At 40.5% G+C, this 27859-nt stretch overlaps 2 protein-coding genes across 8 annotated transcripts in view; both read left to right on the top strand.

The window, feature by feature from the left end:
* Positions 1–6651, top strand: part of prpsap2 (phosphoribosyl pyrophosphate synthetase-associated protein 2) — a 37082-nt gene extending 30431 nt beyond the window's left edge. For 3 of the 7 annotated variants that reach the window (XM_068003437.1, XM_068003439.1, XM_068003438.1), the window contains exons 11-13: positions 470–581; positions 894–971; positions 6204–6651. In XM_068003437.1, the coding sequence (XP_067859538.1) occupies positions 470–581; positions 894–971; positions 6204–6205 (192 nt within the window). In that variant the 3' untranslated portion in view covers positions 6206–6651. Of the gene's footprint in view, positions 1–469; positions 658–893; positions 972–5141 lie in introns of all 7 variants that reach the window. The other 4 variants (XM_068003441.1, XM_068003440.1, XM_068003443.1 and 1 more) reach the window with 4 other exon arrangements.
* Positions 6652–12562: 5911 nt separating this feature from the next.
* The window catches only part of slc5a10 (solute carrier family 5 member 10), a 92968-nt gene continuing 77671 nt past the window's right edge, over positions 12563–27859 (top strand). Inside the window, exons 1-6 of the mRNA XM_068003434.1 lie at positions 12563–12827; positions 17706–17777; positions 19683–19787; positions 22612–22671; positions 22789–22893; positions 27122–27227. Of these exons, the coding sequence (XP_067859535.1) occupies positions 12717–12827; positions 17706–17777; positions 19683–19787; positions 22612–22671; positions 22789–22893; positions 27122–27227 (559 nt within the window). The 5' untranslated portion in view covers positions 12563–12716. The remainder of the gene's footprint in view (positions 12828–17705; positions 17778–19682; positions 19788–22611; positions 22672–22788; positions 22894–27121; positions 27228–27859) is intronic.

Genomic DNA, 27859 nt, shown 5'->3' with positions numbered 1-27859 from the left:
GTACATTAGCTATTTGGAGTGGGGAGTGAAATTATTTTTTGCAAATTGAGTGGGTATTTGACTCCTAATATCTGTCAAAAAAAAACTACTTTCATCTAGATCATGAGGCTGAAAGTTAATGCATTTTATAGTCATTTAAAGATTCAGTTTGATTACTTTTGCAGGAAATTATCTGTGATCACTTTATTTATCAATGATAATTCTGTTGAATGTTTTATGGGTAACTTTATTTTTATAATTAAAATTAATTTGGTCTAAATTGGTTTAGTGTTTTTTTAAACCGAATAAGCAAACAATATTGCCAAGTGCTTTCTATAGTTGGAAAATGCGTTTGTGTTAGAAAAAAATAGCCATTCCCAATTGAAGTTAACTATTCTACAATGCAGACTCATTGAACGTTATTGGCAGTGCAGAGTCCTGATATTGAACTAGCATTTTCCTTTTAATCATAGAATTTCCTCTTCCACAGGTGGTAGTAACCAATACCATCCCACATGAAATCCAGAAACTCCAGTGCCATAAAATAAAGACCGTTGATATCAGCATGATCTTGTCCGAGGCTATTCGAAGAATCCACAATGGTGAATCAATGTCTTATCTATTCCGAAATATTGGTATGGATGATTGAAATGGTGTTCCCTAAGGCCAACCCGAAGTGTACGTTTACTTAACTTGGCAAGAAAGTATCATGATTCACTGGTGCAAAACCTTAAGTTTCTTTAAAAAGCGGCCATCTTTGTAAAATTAATTTTTAGAAAACTATGCTGGATATAGAGGCTGCCTATAAGATCCATCAGATTTCTTTGCTGTTTTGTAAAAGCTAAGAAGTATGACCAAAATCCCTCTTTGTTTTAGTTGCTTTTGTATTTAGGAGTATCATACTATGTTTTTAGGTATCGCAGCTTTGTCTTTGCTCTTGAAGATAACCTGCTCCAAGCTAAGAGATGGCAGCACAATAAAGAGTAATAAATGTAAGCACCTGAAATAGCCAACAGTGACTACACTTCAAAAGTATTTCATTGGCTGTAAAGCGCTTTGGGACGCCCTGAGGTCGTGAAAGGCGCTATATAAATGCCAGTTCTTTCTAATGTGTATAAACTTGATTTTTTTTTTAAAAGTAAATGTTTCAATATGGATATGGTGAATTAGTTGAATAATTAAATTAAATAACTTGGTATTTATTTTCTGGATAAGGAATAAATTTGAAATGTTCCATGTGGCTTTTAACCCACGTTTTTTAAAAAAGTCTTTTACATTTTAAAAAAATCTATTTTAATAAACTTTATCCCCAAAAATTATCCTAATGAAACTCCTATTTTGTGCTGCCTTTTCTGAAGGGGCACAGTTCCACAACTAGCATGGTCCTCTAATACTTCATGTGTGTTTGGTTATTTGATCCTGGGGAGCATCACTGAGTCAGATCCTGTGCTCAGTTAGTTACTGTACATGCACATAGCCATACACTGGATAGTAACCAAGAGTGGGAAACTAGCTGTTATATTTTCTTCCTTCCCTCCAGCCCAAGGAGATTGAGAACAGTTGTAATTCTGCACTGCCTCATGATCTTGGCTAAGATCAGCAAACTCTGCAGAGACCAAGGATCAAACCTGCGAGCTTATTGATCTGTGTTGCTAAATTCCACAGCACGTGCTGTATTTACCCACTAAGCCGTGTTGGGAGCTTTTAATTTTTTTTCAAAAGATTTAAGTTTCCAAGCTTATAGTCCTGATCATTCATAGCAAAAGCAGCTGTGCATCAGGGCTTTTCAAAGTCTGTAAGATCTGAAGAGCCATAAAAATAAGAATAGCCATTTAAATCATGCATAGGTATAGATTTTGGCTGTAGAAGAGAGTATTGACTTTGTGGGTTTGAATTGGAAAAAGCATTTCAGTAGTTTTGTGCTCAAACAAATGATATAGACATCAGTTCACAGAGCAACAGGAGAATAGAGTGCACATTGTCTAATATGTGCTTGGTTACTTTTGACATTGGATTGCTGTTTGTGCTTTGATGTGCAACCTAATGATATTAGTGTGATAGCTTTGCATTTTCATTCTTTCTATAGATATGAGGTGGCCATATAAGGCCATTACAATATCATTCGTCACATATTGGGACAGCCTCCCCTGTGAGAATATTTTGTGAGATTTTGTGATCCCTCTGCCCTGGACCTTATTACGGTTGGCAAAATAAGAAAAATCAAATGATTTAGTACAGTTTATATTTGTGCTGGAATGCTTCAATGAATATATAACATGGTCAAGAAGTCCCTGATCCATCAGTGATAACCATTCTGACTGAACCAGACAGACCAGGAACCTGCTGCTGGTACCACTCACTTCTTGATTGATCAGAGGCTGGTTTGCTTTTTAAGTCCTAGGAGGGTTTTATTTCCTCTCTTTTCTCCTTTGGAAACTCAAATCTTTTGAAAAAAAAATTAAAAGCTGCCAACATGACTTAGTGGGTAAATACAGCACGTGATGTGGAATTTAGCAACGCAGATCAGTGAGCCCGCAGGTTTGATCCATGGTCTCTGCAGAGTTTGCTGATCTTCTCCCATGTTTCAGGTTCTACCTTCCCTGATGGACAGCTAAGATCCGTAACTGTGAAATTATCAGTGTAAACCTAAATTTTGCTCCTAGTAGAACACTTTAGTATCACGATACAGCTGCAAGTAACCACCTCATTTGACAAGTAGGTGCTGACATTTATTTTTTTTAAAATCCGATTTTGTTTTTATGAAACTTGACTGTGCTATTTGCGGTGATACATTAATGAGATATAATTTACAATTTAATTAGCACAGGTAAAACATGCAAGTTCCTACCTTCACAAAATATGAAGATTTTTGATGAGTTCAGTGTCGGCTCAGTCATACAGCCTGTATAAATGCCTTGATTGTTAAATACAAATGCAGCTTTTGTTAAATTGGAACCATCCTGTTTAAATACCAGTTACACAAAATGCCATGTTTATATAATCCATTCATAATTTTGAACGACATAATGCTCATTGGCAAACTACTTATCTATTCATTACGATTCAGCTGTTAACCTGTTGTTAGTTAGGAAAGTACAAATCCATTGTTATGCTGAAAGGATGGCAATGGTCTGTATCGCCTGACAAAGATTGGATTGACCCTATCCCATTATAGAGAACCATTGTCAGAAATCACTCTGTGTATATAGCTGATGCACTTTAAATGCAGTCACTGTACATGTGCAGTTACTAAACAAGTGTTGCTTCCAAGTATCTTATTACCATTGATGGAGGTACTGGAATGAAAAGCAGAGGACTCTCTTCATATCTGTCCCATTTAATGAGTGTGTCTCCTCCCTGCCTCCTGCCACTTAAAGCTGAGGAGTTCTGGGATGGTATGTCTTTCCACAAATTTGCCCCCATCAAAATGTAAGTCATAGACTTGTTGCGTTTCCTCTATAAATAGGTGCATTGGGAGCCTTTGGCGTATCTATTAATAATGAATCTCCTGTGGCCTTGCTCATTCTTAGTTGGAGGGACTGGTATGTCTTTTACCTGAGTTTGTTGTAACGGGCTGAGAGATTACAGCACCAACTTTGGAGCAAGAAAGAATAACAGGCATTCTTGTCACATTATTCTTGAGATAACAGCACCATCCTCTGGACCAATTAAGACTAGCAGTTGTTACCATTACATAATGGGTAAGTGGGGGGGGGGGTGTTAGTGTTACCAACGCAGGGATATGTATTTTAATAGTCTTTCATGTAGTGTCGGCCATCAGACTGAAGATGTCCACTTTGTTACAGGTACCAAACAAAAACAAAAGCAAAATAGAAAAGGTAGCCATTTCCTCGTGGACATTTCTGACCCTGCGAAGAGCTAGGGATTTACAACCAGCTGCCTCCTCAGCAAAAATAATTCAGGGATCACCTCTAATTGACTTCAGGACATATCTTAAGAGGAATTGGCATCTAATTGACCTCAGAATCTGTTTACAACCATTAGATTTTTTGGCCTTAAAGGGAAACAGATTCCATTAGGTAGCAGAATGATAAATTGTGCACTGTGGTATACTGCTCCTGTCCTTAACACAGCATATCCTCCAACTCACCATGAGCAACACCACAGGAGTTCATCTATTATATCAATAAATGCAGGACATTTAACTAGTTGTTAATCAAGCTTTTCCTCAGATTTAAGCAGCTCATGTCTTTGGGTTGGCTATTAAAACTGGGCATGCTGAAATGTGTCTGGGCACCTTGCTGTGTTTCTTCTTGTCAGTTGCTTTCAAGTTTGCTTTTCACCGGTGTCATGTGATTCTAGTCCGGTTTCTGATTGTGTTTTGGGAAATAACTCGCTGACAATAGCGTGCACACTAACTTGAATGTTCACGTACACTTTCTGTACAGTTCAAAATTCATAAATGACTTCCTCTTATCAGACCGTGGGTTCCTTTTTTAAAATGGGCCCACGGGAATTTCCATACATATACAGTTACCAATAACTTTGCTCACAGGGACAAATGTTAAATCAAATGCTCACTACAATTGCATTACAATGTTGTTCAACTCAATATCTGGAAATAATATTTTTCACAGCTTGTCTTGTGCTTGGAAGAGGTTACCTGTCTATCAGTTGTCATTATTAAACCTTGGAAAGTTTTTTTTTGGAATGACTTTTTTAGTTTCCTCTTGGTGAAATATCCCAATCTGCTTTACTTTAGTCTGTACCTTGAGTGAAATCCTCGACTTTTTCCCCCCTTTCTGCATTGTAAGACAAACATTTATTTTGGCTAATAGTTGCATGTTTTGTTTTGGATCTTCTTATCACACTTTAGATATTTGGATATCACGGTGGATGAAGCCCAAACTCTTCAGCAATATTCTTTTTACATAGGAAATCTAGCTCATTTAGAGATCGTGAAGAAGCTGGGCTGTTTGTGCTGCATGAAATGTAAATCAAATATACGAATGTTCAGGAATGAGATGCGAATGAATTGTAAAAGTATCTTTTTAAATGTTAATGCTATAGAGAATGTAATGAAGGATACATAATTGTAGAGTGTCAGTGCATAATATGAGCAGATGAAATTAGCCAGCTTTTGAAAGTAACTTTTTATTTTGTGCTTGTTGTTTTTTGTTCTTTTTTTCTTTAAACTTCAGGAAGGTTTCCTGATTAATGGTCAGGTGCCCACTGAGGCAGGTAGACTTTTTGTGTGTTTGTGGGGTAACAGTGCTGAAGAGTGGAACCCAGGGACCGCACCAAAGACTTCCCCCTTCTCCCGTCACGTACAGCATAGTGTGCCTCCACCTCAGAAGAGAATCCAAAAACCAGGACGACTCCCTGGCTTTTAAATAGAATGAATGCCTCACCAGCTGTGCCCTGAACCAATTTTATAAACATCCTGTTTGATTGTGTGTTAACTTGCATTGTTTGTGCAATCTATCATACATTTTGCAAGCATTCTCTTTTTAAAAAAAAAACGTATAGTCATTGTATTGCTGTGAATTTTAGAACTGTGTAATCCAATACTGAGTAAGAGCTGGGAATATAGTGAGAAAATGGGGTGGTGTGAGGAAGCTTGAATGTCGCATGGATATTTGTCACGTTTATAATTTTATGCCCTATATACTAATTGGCTGGCAAATGTATTTGATGGTAAAACGTATATATTGACTGGCATGACATTTTTTAGTGAATTGATTTTTAAAATTGTTACATTTAGTAAATGGCAGAGGGAGTAGTGCAGTACTGCCATTACATGACATTTTAGTTTTCTTCATTTTTGTATTTATTATTTGATCTGAGCAAAACGTGTCATAATTTAAAGAGGGAGTCTTACCATCGCTATCACATTTTTTTTCTCTTTAAATTGGGCTTTTTGTGTTTTACCTGTATTTGTTACATTCTGTTCATCGGGGAAACTGGCTGGAAGGACTTGCTGAACCATTACTGAAGGAGCTGTGTTAGCATCAGTAGTGATGGTCATTAATCCAAGGGCTTTGAAGCTTCATTTCAACTGAGTACAATTATTTGAGTATTTTCATACTCGCCCATCCAGTTTCACTGATGTGATTACTGCTCACTGTCTAAAGTTAAAAAAAAATTAGAAACACACATGGACAGAAAGGGGAAATTATTGCTGCTGAATGTTTTTCAATGACAATTTCCAATGGGACTATGCTGGAAAACAAATTGAGGTTGTTCATATTCTTTTTATGTAGGACTGATAACATGCGCCTGAAGAGAGATTTTGCCTTGTGCCTGGGCAAAATCAACGCCAAGGTCCCAGAAGTAAAAGGACAATTGTCTAACATACATAATGCTCCATCTCTTGCCAACACTCCTGAATGACAAAATCTAAAAAAAATGAAGCTTTAATAGGAAAGATGAATGCTTGTAATTTATTTTTTTTAGATTTTGATGTCTTTCAAAGACGCTGTTTGTATTATTTATAATAGAAAACTCAGCATTATGCGTAATTGTATTGCCAGTGTGCAAAGGTCTGCAAAACACTTGAAACAATTACAAAAAAATTCTGTGCACTTAATCATCTGTTGCTTTACAAAGGTCACTGGGCCATGTTTTCATGGAATGTTGGTAACTGTTTGTAAGTATTGCATTTTAACTGAAGTGTAACAAAATTGATTAAAAGTTGAAAAAGGCACTAAATTTCAATGTCTATGGGTGTTTTTTTTATATATATATATAGTATCAGATTTTATATTGTGATGGAAATTTTGAAATATGTTGACTAGGATTAAACATTGGAATAATAAAAGATGTGCTGGGCTAGATAGTTTTCAGCTCTTAAATTTGTCAAACTTTAACCATAAAAACACAGTGCAAACTGTAATGGCCTTTACAAAAGCTGGAAAGTTGTGACTGAATGTTACCAAATGAATGTTGAACATTGTAAAATTCACTTTAGTGATAATAACTTTGCAGTAGAAATGCATATCTAAAAATTGGATTTCAGCTCCAACACTAGCAACTAACCGACAATGTGGAAAATTGCCCGGGTACGTCCTGTCCACAAAAAGCAGGGCAAATCCAACCTTCCTATCTTCAGGGAGCATGACGTCAAAGCGAGAGCTCAGGCAAATTTCTTGGCACATAAAGACTTGAGCTTTGAGCAGTGTGGTTAACTTTGCTATTTTTCAAGAAACAATTCTACAACAAATCAGTGAAAGTCATTGTGACAGAAGCAGATCTCTGTCCTAAATTGATTTTTTTTGAATATGCCTTTAAAATAAAATGTATTTTAAAATTGATTTTCGTTTTTTAAAAATAAACTACGATACAAACATGGGGCAGAACTTTCCTGGGCTTCATATCACTGCCAAGTCCTTGCCTTCAGTGGCTAACTTAATTGGAAAATCGTGAGCGATGCACTGGCTGGTGGCAGGATGTGGCTGGAAATTTCAGCCAATACTACATCTACGTTTCTGTGAGGGCTGATCTGGACCAACTGGTTTCCTGAAGGACATTCACTGTGTACACAGGTGCATCAGAAATTTCCTCATGTCTTTTCAAATGTTAAATACGTTCAAAGGTTGCAGAACCAAGCTAATTGAAGTGCAAGCCAGGTATTAAAAGCAATCAAATTCCACCACAATGACCAGAGGTCTGTTATTTACCTGAATGGTAACATTGATTGGAATAGTATAAAGTGTTGCTGGTTTTCCCTATTAACCTAGTTCCTTATTTGCTTGCCTTTTCTGTACACTGCTTCAGTAGCAGGGCCCCTAAGTTAATCAAAGACTCTTAAAAGATTCTAGTTTGAAAAAGAAAGACACCAAGAGTTTGGATTTTTAATTATTTTGGGAAGAGTTTAAAGTATTGTGCAAGTCAAGCACTGCATTGTTGATTATTTGCCATATTGCCTCTGTAATTATAAATTATTGCAAATGAGTTTGACTGCTAGTTTAACCTGAAGGATAGGGTCGTGACAGTATGGTGTTTTCTGGCCTTTGGATTGGACAGGGGCACATGGTGGGCAACCTGCATGGGTCGTGGGCATTTAACATCGTATAAAAAGGATAATTAGTCTTCAACACAAAACTGTTGGGAGAAAGCCTGAATTGTAAGTCTTGACAGACTCTAGATGAGGAATACATTCATATCTCATCTCTCCGTACCAAGTGACCATGGCTTTGGTCACCAAAATTTCCTGTTCTTTGTCTTACACACCTTACATGGCTGCAAAATGTTACTGCAAACCCCTTTAGTAGAGATAGCATCCAGCAAGGCAAATAGATCCTCCATTGAGGGAGCCTAGATCATCTTTAGCTGGTGATGTTGTCCAGTGATAAGTTGATCTCTGAACAAAGCACTCAAGATTTTACTGCAGGAACTGAGAGTATTGGGCAATTGTTTGAATAGGGATGTTCCTTTTGTTCTTTCTCACCATTTCCTCCTATGCTCATTCACAAGATTGGAGACAGATAGCAAGAATAATCCTGGCAATTGCATAATGTTGGAGGAAGGCTTGGTTCTCCAACTGAATGGGACTGATCATCAATTGACTCATACCGACCACATAGCTATATGACCTGAAGTAGGTAGAGGGCCATTTATCACACTGTTAGAGGATCTTGAGTATCAGATAATGTGTTTTTGTCCCTTGAGTTGTGGATACATTATTGACACTCCACTAAAGTTTTACAACAAGCATAAACAGTTTGATTTTTGTTGCCAGGATAAATAAATAACCCTCTGGGATGTGACATTCTAGCTACTCGTACTTAGCTGCATTGTTTACTGACTCTGGGCACATCACCTAGCTCTTCAAAAGTTTTAATGGGAGCTATTTTTGCCTATGGTAAGATTTAATTTGCAATTATCTGATGATATCCAGGTTCATGAAAGGGGCGTAGCAATTTAAATTGCAGTACTGAGTCATACAGATCATGAAGGTCCCAGGTTTGATCTCTGGTCTCTATTGAGATGAGCTCAGCTGGAGCGGTGGGTATGCTCCAATTTAGGAACATAGGAACTGGAGTAGGGCCGTTCAGCTCCTGAAGCCTGTTCCGCCATTCAATTAGATCATGGCTGATATGTATTTCAACTCCATCTACCTGCCTTGGTTCTGTAACCCTTAACACCCTTGCCTAACAAAAATCGATCAATCTCAATTTTAAATTTTCAATTGACCCCCAGCCTCAACAGCTTTTCAGGAGAGAGAGTTCCAGATTTCCACAACCCTTTGTGTGAAGAAGTGCTTCCTGACATCACCCCTGCATAGCTTGTCTCTAATTTTAAGGTTCCTCTTGTTCTGGAATTTGTATTTGCATTAGTTTCCCCATATAAGGAGAGGGGGAAAAAATCAGCCAGTGCTCTCTGACTCATACTGGAAGGGGCATCTGGGTGTGTGTAAGTTTGTGTATGGACATTGGGCGAGCACTGTAGGCTCCTCTCTTTCCCTTCCTTCTCCCTACTGTGGTTTAATATCCTGTTGAAACTCACTGTCTAGGCTCACACAGCAGAATGTCCACTTGGGTGCAGCTGGCACCCATGGAACTATACCTCAATATGAGGGAAAAATATATTTTCCCTAAGTATTATCTTATTGTTTCATGAGCTTTATCATCCTCTATGGTAGATCTACAACAACTTGCATTTATATAGCACCTTTAACTTAGTAAAACGTCCCAAGGTGCTTCACAGGACCGTTATTAAGCAAAATTTAATACCAAGCCACATGAGCTATTAGGTTAGGTAACCAAAAGCTTGGTCAGAGGTAGGTTTTAAGGAGCATCTTAAAGGAGGAGAGAGGGGTTTAGGAAGGGAATTCCAGAGCTTAGGGTCTGGGCAGCTGTTGGCACGGCTGCCAATGGAGCGATTAAAAGCGGGGATGCGCAAGAGGCAGGAATTGGAAGAGTGCAAAGATCTCGGGGATGGTGGGGGGGGGGATTGTAGGGCTGTGGGAGGTTACAGAGGTAGGGAGGGGCAAGGCCATGGAAGGATTTGAAAACAAAGATGACAATTTTAAAGTTGAGGTGTTCCCGGACTGGGAGCCAATGTAGGTCAGCGTGCACAGGAGTGATGGGTGAATGTGACTTGGTGCGAGTTAGGACTCGAGCAGCAGAATTTTGGGTGAGCTCCAGTTTGTGGAGGGTGGAAGATGGGAGGCCAGCCAGGAGAGCATTGGAATAGTCAAGTCTAGGGGTAACAAAAAAGGCATCTAAGGAGAACTGTTGATGAATAATTTGACTCCTTTTTGGCACCAAACTTCTAAATGGTCAACGTCCAGGTGGTATCTCCTGTTCACATGATGCTGTACTTATTTACACATGGAACTTGAACTACAATCAAAGAATGAAGAAGACCATGCTCTAGGTAGGTAATTGAGCACCAAACAATTGTTTTCCTTCATACTCCATACAGCAATCTTAGGCCAAATTGTACTTTACTAAGTGGAATAGAAAAATTGTGTGGAATCCCTAGTATTAATGACTAACTGTTTCACCTAACCATTTGTCCAAGTGCTTATTATAGTGGATGAGAAGTCCTTGTTTTTTTCCATTTGACTCACTTGACAAATGTATTTTTTTTTGTATTTCATTGGTGCTTGATCTTTTTAGAGCGCTGTTTACAGATAAAAATGTAACATAACAAAGTGCCTTTTAGCTTAGCTGAGCATAATTCAAGCTTTGGTAAGCACAACACGTTATCCATTAGTCTTGCCTGTTGCTGTAAATTGACCAGCTGGCAGATTGTTATGTTGTTTGCATACTGACCAACATACTTAGTTACCTCCCATTTGCTATACATTGAAACTGAGATTGATTTTAATAGACTATTGTCCCCTATATATGTTCATCATTTTGAAGTCCAATTCTGTGTTTAGATAATAAGAAAAGTCAGGGATGAGAAATAAGTTTAATTGAAACTCATCCCTCTAGTATCCTAATTCATTATAATAGCAAACAACTGTATTTGGAATGATTCCCAGTTTTTGTTTCTAATTCCTTGCCTAGCACATTATTTTAAATATTTATCACTGAGTAAAGAAGTTCTTCCTGATACCTGCTTTAAAATTAATTTTCACTACTTTTTATTATTGTTCTTTGATCCTAATTGCCTGTCCTACTTTGAAGCAATAAATATTTGCCATTATATGGGATGCAACCCAGGTGCCAGAAAGCATTCCTAAAGTGAAAATAGCAGGTGCAGGTGACAAACAACTACAGATCAGGTGAGGCTTTTACTGCTTCCCTACATGTTTGACTGTCAGTGAAGGAACATTTACAGGGGAAGGAAGGGGGTATGAAGGGCATTTTGGTATCTCCTGCACAAGTTGTAAATGGTGTACAGTGATGGCAAAGTGCCTGGAGAATGGGAAACATGCTTACTATAGCACAAAGTTGCACGGTGTGATTGCCTCCTATTACCTTGGTTGCTCTGGTAAGGTCAGTGAATTTCTTCCTGCATTAAGTAGTAGTGTGGCAGTTGTGGAAGGTGATGCTCAATAGCAAGGCCACTTCCTTCCTCCATTGGACCTAGATCATGCCCTTTATGGGCTTCCTTCCATCAGGGATGGAAAGCTGGGTCTTCCTATGCTGAATTAAGTCAATAACAGGGCAACTGAAGAGTCTGTAAGTATGGGGGCAGGGCGCCCTGAAGAACTACCAGCCTCAGACATTACAACATTTCAAATTGTTTTTGACTCAAAATGGATGTCATGCCCCTTTAAGCTGATACTCCCCCCGAGTGACTATGCTTAAGTGTGAGCCTAAACTATCAGCGTTGTGGTGGTGTTCAACTCTAGGAGATGGGGGCACACTATAGTCACACCTGATTTTGTTTTCATCTAACATCCGTTTTCCAGCGTGGGCCCCTGATGTATTCCCTATCCCTAGACAGAAGATACTGAGGCCAAGTAAATGCCTACACCCCTGTATGGGATCAGATCTGTCAATTCAGCATAGACCAGAGGTCAAATTTGGGAACCTCTTGGTCTGTATGGCTTAGTAGCAAATCAGGCAGAAAATTTACCAAAGTTGGGGGGGATGCTTTGTTGATGAAGTTAGCAAACCAAAGCTGATTTGTATTCTTAATAGACCGGTTTTTAATTTACAAAGACGCATTGTTGAATGTCATGAAGGATTGTGTGATTGGCTCGTGATGACAAGTTACAATGTGATAGTGTTGGGTTTCTATTGAATAGTGTAATAATTGCGGTACCAATTATTGCGCAAGAGATGAAAAAAACTGCTAATGCTGGAAACCTGAACTAAAGACAGAAAGTACTGGCAACACACAACAGGCGGGTCACCACCTGAAAAGATGTTACTTCTTCTGTGTAGGGAGCCTCCATCAAAAGTGGGAAAAAGAAAGCTTCCTTTTCTGTTAGTGAGCGGTGACCTTTTTAAAAAAAAGTTGCAAGGATAAGAACAGCGCCAAAACATTTAGAAAGTCTGGTCTAGTTAATAGTTAATGCTCGTCCTATGAAAGCTGACGCATCAAGTGTGAAAAGCAAACTCTTACACCGTTTGGTAATGGTGTGATGTACTTTTCTGTGTGTTTACAGGGATTCCTGTCACGGTGATTAAAAGGTTTGCTTCTCATGCAATTACCACATGGATGGCACCTACCTCTACTCCAATGGCTCATTGGGTTGATGTGCTACATTTGATTAATGTTCGATTTCCTGTGTTAATCAGTTACCTCATTGGCAATCAAAGCTCGTACAAGATCAGTTTGCTTCATCATATTCAAACCTGAGAGAAACAATGGAGATGAACGGAACTGGCGGCTATTACATCTCTACGCAGTCTTTCAGTATCTCAGATATTATAGTAATCGTGGCTTATTTTGTACTGAATGTGTTTGTTGGAATATGGGTAAGTATTCACCTTAATCTCTCCGTCGCATTTTACGTTTTGCTATTAACTATGGCTCATCAGCAATTGCTTACTAATCTGTACAGTTTGACTCGATTTTGTACTGTAAAAGCTGTCCCATTGACCGAATAGGGAATCGGCAGAACAAATCATGGCTGTAGATTTATTCTGAGATTAGTTGTCATCCGGTTATTAGATGTGCATTTTGCTGGCAGGAGAAGTAGATTAGTAAACTTCAGAGTCATTCGGAATTCAGTAACCAACCGATTTTTCTAATTTCTCATTTTTATACCAGATGTGCTTAAATTGTCTTTCTGCATCTCCAATATATGGAAAGTTTTGACACTACTGCATTTAATCTTTAAAACCATGAGAATTATGTTTGGCGTTATCACTGTTCAGGATTAGATATTTGACGTTTTTTAATTGCTCTTTCCTTCCATCCACAATGTATCAGTGCCAGACTGATGTTTATATGTTGCACAACTTTCCTCTGTTGAAATTTTTCCATTTAGAACCTATGGAAAGAAACAAGCTTCTAGACTTCAGATTTCTGAATTGTTTGAAAATAGTGCCTGTGGCTACGACACTTCTCTGAAAGCTCACTGTTGCACTAATAGAAGTTTGTCCCGTTCTGTAAAGAAAGACTTGCATTTATACAGTGCCTTTCAAGACCTCAGGACGTCCCAAAGCGCTTTACAGCCAATGAAGTACTTTTTTGAAGTGTAGGAGACGTGGCAGCCAATTTGCGCACAGCAAGCTCCCACAAACAGCAACGACATAAATGACTAGGTCATCTGTTTTTAGGTGTTGGCTGAGGGATAAATATTGGCCGGGACACCAAGGAGAACTCCTTTGCCCTTCTTCGAAATAGTACAGTGGGATCTTTTATCTCCAACTGAGAGGGCGGACGGGGCCTCGATTTGACAGCACCTCGGACAGTGAATCAAAGCATTAGCCTAGATTTTGTGCTCAAGTCCATGGAGTGGGACTTGAACCCACAACCTTGTGATTCAGAGGCAAGAGTGCTACCACTGAGCCACAGCTGTCAGCTGTAATAGCCAGCATGACTCGAATTGCTAACCTGCCAAAATACCATGTAAAAAAACATTGAATTCCAATCACATTAAAGACAATTGTTTGAAAATTTCAGATCACTGGATTTGGTATTGTCTCGATTTAATAGAAGGGGGCAGTGGTTATTTAAAGAAAAGAACATACCTTTATATAACACCTTATCATGCCTCTCTAGTTGCATTTGTTTTTAATTTGTTCGCTTTGCTTGTTGCCTATGCTCAGGAATTTTGCTGACCAATAGAAAAGATGTACCCAAGCGTATTCCATTCAGCAGCTTATAGAATCATAGAATCATAGAATCATAGAAGTTACAACATGGAAACAGGCCCTTCGGCCCAACATGTCCATGTCGCCCAGTTTAGATCACTAAGCTAGTCCCAATTGCCTGCACTTGGCCCATATCCCTCTATACCCATCTTACCCATGTAACTGTCCAAATGCTTTATTCCTTTTCTTTCAGATTCCGAGAGCCCAGCCTCTAGGAATTGGTTCCCAGAATTTATGCTGTTGAGTCTTTTTCTCATAGTCTGACAGTACAACTGGGTCTACAAATCTGCACACAGGGGCCATGGAAAATTGTTTTTAACAGCATAAGCATAGGGAGGCACCTCCTGGAATCCTAATTAAAAGACCCATGTAACAGTAGTTTAAGAAAGGTCCCTAAGTACTTCTTGTAAATGAATTGCTTTAAAGTACATTGCTTTAAAATACATTGTTATGTAGGAAAACATAGCAGCCATTTTGCACACTGCACAATCGCACAAACGATGATGGATTGAATGAGCGGTTCATCTGTTTTTGTTGGTAGTGATTGAGGGAAGAGTGTTGGCCAGGACCCAGGAGAACTCCCCGTTGCTCAAATAGTGCCAGAGGCTCTTTAACAAATAATCACCTGGAACAGATCTTGATTTAACATCTCAACAACGACTTGCATTTAAATTGAGCCTTTAATTTATAAACTTGTCCCAAGACACTTCACAGAGGCATAATCAGAAACAAATGGACACTGCGTCAAGGAGGTATAAGGAGGGCTGACCGAAAGCTTGGTCAAAGAGGTGGATTTTAAGGAGGATAGGAAGGTAGAGTGGCGGAGGGGTTTAAACGGAATTCTAGAGCTTGGAGCCTAGACAACTGAAGGCACAGCTGCCAGTGGTGGGCGAAGGGAGGGAAGGGATCCACAAAAAGCCAGATTCAGAAGAATGGGGAGTTTGGGGTGATGTTGGGAGGAGGTGACAGAGAAAGGGAGGGCACAGCCACGAAGGGGTTGAAACACATCTCATGTGAAGGACTGCGCTTCTGACGTTTTGCATGCACAGTAAATCAAACAGCAAATTGGATTTGTTCCTGTTTACTGGAGAGTAATGGGACTTTAAGTAGCCAAAATAAAAGTCATACATTGCCTTTTAATCAGGTGACTCATTAATGGAGAGCAGATCAGTTTACTTTGCCCGTTAACCTCTGCTCAGTATTTATGCTGACCGATAGAGCAGATGTACCCAACAGTATTCCATTCAGCAGATTTACTCCTTTTGTTTTAATGACGTGCCTGACAAAACCACAAATGTAATTTTCTGGAAGATTGCCTTCAGGATCCCCAAATATTCCAGTGTCTGTCTTTGCTAGAAGCAAAGTCTGTTTTTTAACTTGGATTTTCTCTTTTGCATTTTGTTTCCCATACTTGAAGGGTGCTGACTCATGCCAAGGTAGTGTTGCATGGCTGTCAGCGGTATGCCAGAATGATACCGGGGTTTAGAGGGTTAAATTATGAGGACATATTGCACCAACTTGGCTCGTATTCTCTTGAGTGTAGAAGATTAATGGGTGATCTGTTCGAGGCGTTTAAAATGTTAAAGGGATTCGATAGGGTAGATACAGTAAAACTATTTCCTCTGATGGGAGAATCAAGAACGAGGGGAACATAATCTTAAAGTTAGAGCCAGGCCATTTAGGAGGGAAATCAGGAAGCACTTTTTCACACAAAGATTAGTGGAAATCTGGAACTCGCTCCCCCAAATGGAAATGGATGCTGGGACAACTGAAATTTTCAAGACTGAGATCAACAGATTTTTACTAGATAAGGGCATCAAGGGATACAGATCAAAGGCGGGTAAATGGAGTTGAGGTACAGATCAGCCATGATCTAATGGAATGGCGGAGCAGGCTTGAGGGGCTGAATTGCCTTCTCCTGTCCATGTGTTCCTAATGCACTATCGCTTATTTTGCACTCCTGCCCAAGAGTTTCATCCCCGCAGTCTGTTAAAGTCTTGCTGCACGTCAAAACAATTCCTGCCTCCCTCTAGACTCCATTGCCCTGGTGAAAAACTCCTGAGTGGGAATCGACTCATGAAGAGGAACAGTGTATATAGTAGCCTGCTGTAGAACTAGTCTAAAATGTTGGCTCTATAACTCATGAGGAGGAGCGACGACGACAACAACAACAACAACTTGCATTTATATAGTGCCTTTAACGTAATAAAACTTCCCAAGGCGCTTCACAGGAGCATAATCAGCCAAATATTGACACCGAGTCACATAAGGAGATATTAGGACAATCTGTACAGTAGAAGAAAGTAAATTTAAATGTTTAATCTCAGCATTTTCCTCTTCCTCTAAGAAGCCAAACCAAAGATGTGCTCCACACAGTTCCTCCTCCTCCTTCCCCCCCCCCCAACTTGACTCTTTCAAATGTATTTTAAAAATTGTGTGAGACCAACAAATGACTAATGTATTCAATACTTTCTGTGTTGACATAAAAAGAAAAAAATAACTGCAGATACTAGAAAATCTGAAATAAAAGCAGAAAAAGCTGTAAATGCACAGCAGGTCCAAAGTAGGATGCTTACATCTGAAAGGTTAACCTGTCTTCTCTGTAGATGCTGACAGACCTGCTACATAATTTTCTGTTTCTTTTTATTTCAGTCTGTATTCACGCAATGGCAAGTTTCACCAGTGCAAATGAAAGAGCAATTGGATCTTAGTGAGCTGCGCAGTTACAGACTGTGAAAATAAAACACACAGTTCTAGAGCACTGTTTTCAAAAATAATCATAACTGGTTTTGCAAAATACTAAACATTTTCGGTTTCCAGCATTATTTTGTATTTTAAAAAATGTTATTCTGAGTAACAGAAAGGAAAGAAAGTCTTGCATTTCTATAGCGCCTTTCATGACCTCAGGGCGTCCCAAAGCGCTTTACAGCCAATGAAGTACTTTTGAAGTGTGTTCACTGTTGTAATGTAGGAAACGCGGCAGCCAATTTGTGCACAGCAGGGTCCCACAAACAGTAATGAGATGATGACCTGTTTTAGTGATGTTGGTAGAGGGATAAATATTGGCCAGGAAGATCTCTCCTGCTCTCCTTCAAAAAATAGTGCCACTGGATCTTTTATGACCACCCGAGAAGGCAGAAGGAGCCTCGGTTTAACATCTCATCCGAAACACATACACTCCCTCAGTAAATAATGGCTGTATGTGATGGTTTGTATTGTTTGCAGCTTTTTAGTAAGATACTAATAAAATATCCCCCCCCCACCACCCAATTCACATTTTTTATTGTTTCAAAAGATTTTTTTCCAGAGCCTATCCTGGGTACTTGTGAAGTGAATATAAATTGTTGTGCTTTAAAATGCAACATGGTCCAAGGTACTGCAGCTTTAAATGGGTTCTGCTGCTTTTAATGAAATCTGGGATGTTACTGTGGCCAGTGCAAATTAGCTGCTGCAGCTGCAAAATGTTCTTTATCTTAGTGGCGTCGTCCAAAATTTCCATCCAGCTTAATGTCCCCTTACTTTCTTTCTTTACAGTCCTCTTGCAGAGTGAGCAGGAACACACTCAGAGGATATTTTCTGGCCGGCAGAGATATGGCCTGGTGGCCTGTGAGTATTGACTTAACCATTTTTCCTTTAAAGTGTTAAAACAGTGGAATGCAAATACGGTTCATTGGGGACAAGATGGCAGCCTAGGTAGCTCTGGCAGCCCAGATAGCTCTGGCAGCAGTGTGCTGGGTTGCCAAGTAAAGAACCTCAACTTAACCTCTTAGGGGGGGTGGTGTTTTGCCTGTTATTGTCTGGTCTTCTGGATGAGGCATCTTGGTGAAAGACTCGACCTATCCTGCAAAAACTTACACAATGTCAACTGAATATCTGCTTGACCAGCACATATAATTGCAGACTTTAGTTGAAAGGCAAACCAAGTTCTTCTGTCTAACTGACCTCAATGGGAACCTGTTCTACTCCTACGCATCCAATTAATTTGTCAGTGGTTTAATGTCCTTCTCCTGTTGAGCGTATCGGATGTCATGGCTTTTAAAATTTTTTTCCTGTAATTTAATGAATATCAGGAATTGCTATTACCACATAGGAGCAATTTTTCCAATTTCAGTGCTCTTCTTAGTAGAATGAAAGATGATACCATTGATAGGGTTAGGGCAAGCTTCGTGTAGGGCTGTTGAATTTGTATTCGAAACAGTGAGCCAAAGGTCAATGCTGGTCCTTAAAAAAATATATAACTCAGTGTTTATTTATAAGCCGTGCACAAAATACAAACATTAATGATTAAGCGTGCAGGAAGGAACTTGCATTTATATAGCATCTTTCAACAACTCCCAGCTCGAGTTGGAAATGGTGCCGTGGAATCTTTTATACCCACCTGAGAGGGCAGACAGTTTAGCATCTCATCCAAAAGACGGCACCTCCGACAATGCAGCACTGCCTTAGTACTGCACTGGAGTGTCAGCCTAGATTCTATGATCAAGTCTCTAGAGTCGGGCTTGAACCCACAACCTTCTGACTCAGATGCAAGAGTGCTACCCACTGAGCTACGGCTGACACTATATTAGTGTGCAATGTCTTAGTGTGTTAAGATGAGAGCTAACTCTTCCCATGTGTGTCCCCAATCTCAATCGTGACAAGGCGGAGAGGCCAGCGTTCGCCTGGGAGGGTAAGGGAAATCCAAACACTGGGCACCCCTTGTGCAACTCACAGCGGACATTCGCAGAGTAGGATTGGCAAAGGTTAAGGCATCTCTGCTGTTGATCCATGCATGACTTGAGGAGACAGCGGGAGGAACGAAAATAAAGTTTAAAAGTTTACAAAGTAAAAAGTAGATTAATAACTCAAATTCTTGCCACTTGTTAATTTAGCACACCGGCTAGGGCATTTTTCTATGTTAAAGGCGCTATATTGTTGCAAGTCATTATAATTTATGATTTCTTAAATGGGTCATCATCTTATTGTTAGCATAATTTCTTTTTGATGTAAATGCCCTAGGGCCGTCGATAATGACTTACAGGTATGGCTGCTAAATAGTAATCTGCTTTGACTGTAAAGAAAATGAACTGAGTCTCGTCAGTCTGAATGCAGTGCCTGGTTTGGGTCTTTAGAGGGCGTTAGAATCAAGGACATACCCCCTCGGGCAGAATGTAAAATAATAAATGAACATAACGGAATGTACTGTATCTGTAACCGGTAACGACGGTAATGCAATGAGGCACCCTAGGGTGCCATGAACTGTATTTGCAATGTATAGTGCGCAACTATTGATTGTACCGGGACTGTTGATTTGTGCTGTACGTACCGTTGCAAATTGTATGACCTGTAATGCATTGTTTGAAACGTGACTTGAATTGCAATGTATGTACCTTTACAAATTTTATGAATAAAGTTTATTTTGAAATATTTTTTAAAAAATTGGGTCGCTAGAGGGCATCCATTAACCATTTTCTAGAAGTGAGGAAATAGCAATGCAATCTTTATCATAGGCTTTCTTTCTATCCTTTATAGATTGGGGCATCGCTATTTGCCAGCAGCGAAGGTTCTGGACTGTTCATTGGACTGGCTGGCACCGGGGCAGCAGGAGGAATTGCTGTTGCTGGATTTGAGTGGAATGTAAGATCTGCAAAAAACACGAGTTAGCCATTTTTTTTTTGGGGGGGCGCGGAACTGTTTCAATGTGCAGTTTTTCCAACATCTAACTTTAATACTCGATGTAATCTATTTAGTTACATTTAACAGTTTGGCAGGTCGAGTCAGTGCAGATGAATAGAATGCTTTTTTGTTTCCCATTCTTGTTGCATCTCCGGAATCAGTGTAAAGCTCTCTGCATTACCCCCAACCTTTGAAGCATCTACCACAACAGCTATCCTTAGAGCCTCTTAGAGTGAGATTCCCCAATTAGTGCTAAATTATAGGTTGTCCTGTGCTGTAGACTTGCACCCACCAGAAACCAGTTTGAGACTGGTGCAGATTATTGTCTTTGGACTCTTTTTGCTGATGGAGGGAGAACGACAGGATTCTTTTATTCTTTCAGTTTGGGCTGGCATCAAACCCATGACCAAAAAGCAGTTAACAATGAGAATGCCACAACTAAGTTAGCTTAATTTAACTTGGAGCTAGTTTATAACTAAGTCCAATCATCAAAACATGCAAAACTACCGTACTGATTGGTATACAGAGGTAGTAAGTGACTTTCTAGATAATGGCCTTTGGACAATATGGGGCTGATGTCCTCAGTGGACCAGATGCAGCAAAAACTGTAGAAGCATTTAAAAGGAACAATTTACGATTTTGCTGCACTTAAAGTACAGAGCAAAGCTTTGCCCCGTATTTGTTTTGAATTGACTCCCCATAACTTGTAAAGTGGCAGCTTAAAAACAATAGTGGTGATATTCTTATATTTTAGGGTCCTAATAACCCAGCATCAAATGATAACAGGACAGCAACTAGATTTATCATAATGGTAAACATTTTTACCTTCAGCAGCTTGCTGTATCCATTGAATAGACTGACTACCGCAGTCTGGTTCTAACTGAAATTGGAACGTTGAGGGATCGTTCTATAAATTCTCCTGCAAACTTGGATCAGTGCTTGCTTACGCTCAGATATCCCACAGTTTTTCCCTTCTACATTCCCAAGCTCCGCTCGGAGTTATCGTTCTCAACCACCTTTAAACCCAGAAAACACTTTCCTCCCTTTCCAGAACTTCCTAACATCCCACAACGTCAAAACCTCCCTTGCAGGAATAAAGTAACTTCCTCAAAGTAGGACTGCTTCACCATTCACTCAAAGCACTGTCCTTAATTTAACCTCACCACCATGATTAAATTACTTAGCGCTAGCCCCTCGATCCATTTGCCTGGTAAGTCCCACCAATTTTTATTTTTAAAAATGTTCTTCTCGTTTGTTACTTGGCCATTCTGTTCATAGCATATATTTTATTTCACTTCAGTAATTTGTCTTTAGAATAGCTGCTAAAGTATATCACCCATGGTCAAATGACATCGGTATTAATTTCCAGTGCTGCACCCATAAATCACTTGATATATCTTGAGCAATACTCCTAGTCAAAAGATTTTTTTTTTAAATGTTACCGTATCAAGCCTACTAGTACTAAGGTGTAAATAGAAACCAGACTTGTTTTCAGTGGATATAATATTTCTCCAACCCATGTACTTGTTGTCATAACATGAATCAGTTGTGTGTCTGGTTTCGCTCATTGGAGGGAATTTTGACTTTAGCGACAGTGTACAACGGGCGATATTGGATCAGCTGCCCATTATACGTCTCTCCTAATTTTCATTTCCAATCGATAGCTCCCATTTTACACTATCGCACAAAGTCAAAATTTCCCCATTGCATTAATATGCATTTAATAGGACTCTACTGTGTGCACTCCAGTTGCACCATTCTTTCCCCATTGGACTCAGTGAGTGCATGGCATGATGCAGAGTAATGCTCCGCCTGCCCTAGCCCATCAATGTGTCAGTCTTCCAGTGGGTACCTTCAACTGCACCACTGTGACATTTCCCACTTCACACACATGTCTAAGTGAAACTGCTAACATCCTGGGGGTCAACATTGACCAGAAACTTAACTGGACCAGCCATATAAATACTGTGGCTACAAGAGCAGGTCAGAGGCTGGGTATTCTGCAGCGAGTGACTCACCTCCTGACTCCCCAAAGCCTTTCCACCATCTACAAGGCACAAGTCAGGAGTGTGATGGAATGCTCTCTCATTGCTTGGATGAGTGCAGCTCCAACAACACTCAAGAAGCTCGACACCATCCAGAACAAAGCAGCCTGCTTTATTGGCACCCCATCCACCACCCTAAACATTCAATCCCTTCACCACAGGCGCGCAGTGGCTGCAGTGTGTACCATCCACAGGATGCACTGCAGCAACTCGCCAAGGCTTCTTCGACAGCACCTCCCAAACCCGCGCCCTCCACCACCTAGAAGGACAAGAGCAGCAGGCACATGGGAACAACACCACCTGCATGTTCCCCTCCAAGTCACTCACCATCCCGACTTGGAAATATATCGCCGTTCCTTCATCGTCGCTGGGTCAAAATCCTGGAACTCCCTTCCTAACAGCACTGTGGGAGAACCTTCACCACTCGGACTGCAGTGGTTCAAGAAGGTGGCTCACCACCACCTTCTGAAGGGCAATTAGGGATGGGCAATAAATGCCGGCCTCGCCAACGATGCCCACATCCCATGAACGATTTTGAAAAAAAAATAAGAAATAGGAGCAAACGTAGGCCATATGGCCCCTCGAACTTGTTCTGACATTGGGATAGCTCTTCCAAAGAATTGGCACAGGCACAATGGGCTGAATGATTCTACATGTTTAATACAATAAGCAAGTAGTCAGCTTCTGTAACTGAATGATAATCTATGTTAGTGAGGGACTTACTCTTATTGTCTTAACAGGCCACCTATGTGCTATTGATCCTGGCTTGGGTATTTGTACCTGTCTACATATCATCTGGGGTAAGTAACTAGATCTGGTGCATCTCACAAACAACTTCATTACAGAAAATTGGCAAATAGCTGGATTCTGCTTAGCTATGTTTATGGTAACTTGTTTTTTTCAAATATTTGCCACAGATAGTGACCATGCCAGAATACCTTCAAAAAAGATTTGGAGGGGAAAGAATTCGGATGTATTTATCTGCTCTGTCACTGCTGTTGTCTGTATTTACGAAGATATCTGTAAGTAAAGTTTCTGTTTCCATTTTTGTGTTTGGTTTAGAGGAGACCCTGGGATCTTTTACATCCATCTGAGAGGCCAGACGGGGCCTCAGTTTAATGTCTCATCCGAAAAACGGCACCTCCGACAGTGCAGCACTCCCTCAGTACTGCAGTGGGAATATCAGCCTGGATTATGTGCACGGGTCTCTGGAGTGGGGCTTGAACCCACAACCTTCTGACTCAGGCAAGAATGCTACCCACTGAGCCCTGGCTGACACATTCTGTAGAGACTGGTGTCATGAGAAAACTGAAAATCAGTTTCAATAACTTTCACTTGGGCATCAATGAGGTTGAGAGACAATAGGATCAGGATTGCATCCCTGAGGGACTTCTGTAAAGTATTGTGATAAGACAAAAGCATGTTTTATCATGACCTAATGTTTGTGTCCTCCATAGGAAATTGTTTGTCCAATACACCAGATCCATCATACTATTCTGGACAACTTACACAGTCTTCAAATTGCTTGTTTTTAAAAAAAATTTGTTTTCCTTCATTTGGGGTTCCACAGCTGACAGCAAGGGATGGCTTCTGGTATCAAACCATCAACCCTGAAATTACACCATGGGAGATGACCATACAAACGCTTAACGGGTTTGCCTGAAACTCCCCTTTCCGCTATTTAGTGTAGGTGTGAACCCATTTATTTTAAACAGGGAATACCTGTACTGAAATAGCAGAGCGAACAATTTCAGATGAAGGCATTAAGTGTTAATAGGCTCATATCTTGCCATGTAGTTTAAGGGCCTATGCAATTTTAACAGCAACAGTACTGGTATTGTACCATACAATTTGAACAGCAGTGACAGTTTTATTTCACCGGATGTTATGGGGAAATACTTTACCCTGCATAAATAACTACATACATGTTTTTATTAAGAATTCTGTTCAGCACAGTCCGATATGTTCTGGAGGATTGAAAATGCATGACTGATGCCTGGTCCAAAGTAATTAATAACTCCGGACGCTGTGCTAGTGAAACGAGCTTTGGTGCTCCCACACCCTAACCACTTAAGAACATACACAGCACTTCTTTGGTATAATTACAATCCGACATTCTAAGAATTGGCAGGCAAATAAGTACTTGCCTTATTTCAATATACTGGGGGGTGAAATTAGTCTTGCACTGCAGTGCAAAACAGGCGATAGCGAATCAGCCGCCCGTTTTACACTCTGCCCGACCTTCTCTTCCATTGCCTTCAAAACAGGCGGCCGATTTGTTATCGCCCATTATGCGCAGATGAATTTCACCCCCCACTGTATTCATCCATATCAGTCAGGCTTCTTTTTCTTCTTAAGAACAACTGTTGTGCAATAAACTTCATGGCAATGGCAGTGAATGTTAAAATAAGTTTGTTTCGATCTAGTAATCTGTGTAGTTGGAAAGCGCATTAAGCAATTTTTAATATATTTAGATTTTCAGAAGGAAGTTCTTTGATCGAGCTGCTTTGATCTGTACGCTCCTCTTTGAGTTCATTGGAAAACTGCCCCACCCTGTTGTGAGAGATTATTGTGGGGGTGGGAAGGGGAGACAAACACACCTTCTGCAAATTATTTCACATTTAAATCACTTTCTGTCAATCTTGTTTAGCACGCTACACCCAGACATATTAAGTCTCGACTGAGGATGAGGCTCTCCAAATGAAATATCATTATTTATTCAGGCCGTAAATATCTGTACTGTTAGTTGTCAATTGATTTGAATAAATGTACCTCTTGACTTGTTAAAGACTGCATTTAGACTTCAAAGCTTTCAACCAGGTTATATTACAAACATCTCTCCAGTGCCACACACCAGTGCCTTCTGCAGAGGGCATGTGATCTGTGCCAAGGATATCGCCACTGTCGCTGTGTATTTTGTCAATGGAAATGTGTTGAGAGCAGCTCAGGGTGGCTTGCTTTATGGTTTTCCATACCACCTGGTGTGGAAATGCTGACCACCCTCATTACATTATGTTAATTGCATGCATAAGGTGTCAGCCGTGGCTCAGTGGTAGCGTGATCCCCTCTAAATCAGAAGGTCGTGGGTTCAAGTCCCACTCCAGAGACTTGAGCACATAATCCAGGCGGACACTTCGGTGCTGCACTGTCGGAGGTGCTGTCTTTCGCATGAGACGTTAAACCGAGGCCCTGTCTGCCCTCTTAGGATGAAGTAGAAGAGCCCATGGCACTATTGGAAGAAGAGCAGGGGAATTCTCCTGGTATCCTGGCCAATATTTATCACCCAAACAACATCACTGAAACAGATTACCTTGTCATTATCACATTTCTGTTTGTGGGACCTTGCTGTGCGCAAATTGGCTGCCGAGTTTCCTACATTACAATAGTCACTACACTTCAGAAGTACTTCAATTGCTGTAAATCGCCTTGGGACGGTCCTGAAATTGTGAAAGGCACTATATAAATGCAAGTTTTTCTTTATAAAATTGAGAGCCTTCCATTTAGAGAACTATTAATGTAGACCCATGTCCTGTCACTCTGGACAGTGCATTGGTACTTTGATATCCTGTACCTGGTGTTCTGCCCCAAGACTGAATCTCTTTTTAGTTCACTAACCATTCCTTCAATTTCATTTTGTGAGATTAAGGAAATTGCTTTGTAAGCACTTTTGCAAGATAAAACGTGCCCAAGTTACTTACCCGCCCTGGAACCGTCGGGAGCTGACAGATTTGTAATTTAACCTGCTGTACTGATCAGGCGACAAGGACACCTGCCCAAAGCCAGTGGGGCCCTTTTTGATATTTGCATGTCTGCTCCCCCGATGACATCATCAGGACCTGACTGCAATTTTTACTAGGAGGACTGAGTGGAAAGCGGGCTCCCCCGGGCACTCGGAAATTGGCAGCTGGAGCACTTCTGGAGGAAAATTGATCCCCCCCCCCCCCCCAAACGTCGTATCATATAGCACATAAAGAGGCCATTCTGGTTCATGCACCCAAAAAGTAGGCTTGACAGGGTCCAATTTCTCCTCTCTGTCTTTCTATCTGGTGATCTCTCAATAGTTTCCGATGGTAATCATCAGAGTTAAAGTTTACTATCATTAATACCAGCTTAGCTATAGCTCCGTCCTTCTCTCTGCCGAAAAAGTACTACATTACTTTGTGCAACCAGCTGGATGAAATTGTGTCAACTACAATCTTCCCATTGTAATTCATAATCTTTGTTTCCATTTGTCCTGAATGGAAAGAAAACCTTTACCCCTTTTGATGACTCCTTAAATGAACTACTCAGTTTGTCACATTAATAGATATGTGGTCTCCCGAAGCATACTTCTGTTATTCTTCCTCTTATTGCAAAGTGTTTTATATTTCTAACATTTCTGATTAAACATTTCTTGTATCTGTATTGATGCCCGAACATGTCACTTGAAACCTGTTGCTTCAGCAGACTTTCATTCCATTACTGTTAATCATGGAGGTGCTCTGGCTAGTTTATCTAAAGTCTGTCTTCAGCACTGCAGATTATAAGGATTTTCTTTCTCAGAAGCCTGTCTGACTGATCAAGGAAAACATATCCAGGCTCCACAGACAAAAGAAGCCATTATATCATAAAAGTTAGTAAAAGATGTTGGTTCATGGTTCAAGAAGTTGTATCATTGACTGTGGAATGTGAAATGCTTTTCATTAGCACCGTCCGCTGAACATATGGAGGTTCTGTTCCAAAACAGACAGAGAAGAAAAAGAGTGGAAGTCAAAGACAAAAGAATTAGTGAGTGGGAGGGCAACACAATGACCACAATGTCGTATAGCGCCTTTAATGTAGAAAATCGTCTCAAGATGCTTCACAAAGGCATAATCAAACAAAATGGACACCGAACCAAAGGTGATGTTAGGAGGTGTGGCCAAGAGCTTAGCCAAAGAGGAGGGGTCTTAAAGGAGGAGAGGGAAGGAATTCCAGAGCATTGTCACTGTTGGCGGAAAGCATGGACGTCAATGGCGGGGCGAAGGGAGGGGAGGGACGCACAAAAGGCCAAAGTGAGAGGAGTAGGGAGTTTGGGGCGTGTTGTAGGGCTAGAGGAGGTTTCAAAGATAAGGAGCGGTCCATGCCCTCTCTTAACCTTAACTATCTCCTATTTGGTTTTCTCCCACCGATCAACCATCCTGCCTTCAGTTCTCCTGCACAATCCGATATCTCATATTCGCAGCATACTATGCAGAGAATGAAATAATAATATCAATGTTATCTCACTAGACAGATCTGTATTCGGGAGCGTTATTTGTGCAAGTGTGCCTTGGATGGAATCTCTACCTCTCGACAGTTCTGATGCTGGTCGTCACAGCTCTCTACACCATAGCAGGTACTAAGCCATGCGACTGTAAACGTAGATCAGCTAAAAATCTGAAATAGATTTTTAGAAAATGACTGGAAATGCACAGCAGGTCAGTCTGCAATTGTGAAGAAAAATGATAGGTCAACGTTTCGAGTGTAAAACCGTTCAAAGACCGGGGTGGGGGATGGGGATGGAATTTCCTCGGAGCTGCTTCCCACTCCGCTGCCTTAACTCCGGCGGCATCCCTGAGTTTCCGCCACACTTTTGGCAAAGTTATGGCGGCCAAGCGGGAGCAGATTAGGGTTGCCAACCCTCCAGGATTGCCCTGGAATTAAAGACTAATCTCCAGGACACTGCCGTGAGCAACACCTGGGAGAAAAATCATAGGGGCGTTCAACAGATTGTGTTTTTGAAAAAAATATGTCTTTGAAAACTTCCGTTCATTAGTTATAAAAATATCAGAAGTTGGGAGAAAAAAGGTTATTTTGACAGTTAAGAATCATCCAATCGGGTAATGAAGAGTCTGCTCGCTTTCCAATTGGTGTGGGAAGGCGGTGTCCAGCGAGGATGAACATGTTGAGCGACCAATGGTGGGAGTGTGGGGGCGAGGCAGGGCGGTTGGAGGGCATACGTCCAAGCAGAGTTAGCAACCCTGGAGC

Source organism: Heptranchias perlo, chromosome 22 (assembly GCF_035084215.1).
Source record: "Heptranchias perlo isolate sHepPer1 chromosome 22, sHepPer1.hap1, whole genome shotgun sequence".
Taxonomy (NCBI): domain Eukaryota; kingdom Metazoa; phylum Chordata; class Chondrichthyes; order Hexanchiformes; family Hexanchidae; genus Heptranchias; species Heptranchias perlo.
Note: the sequence above shows the minus strand (reverse complement) of the source record. Positions and strands in the feature narration are given on the sequence as shown.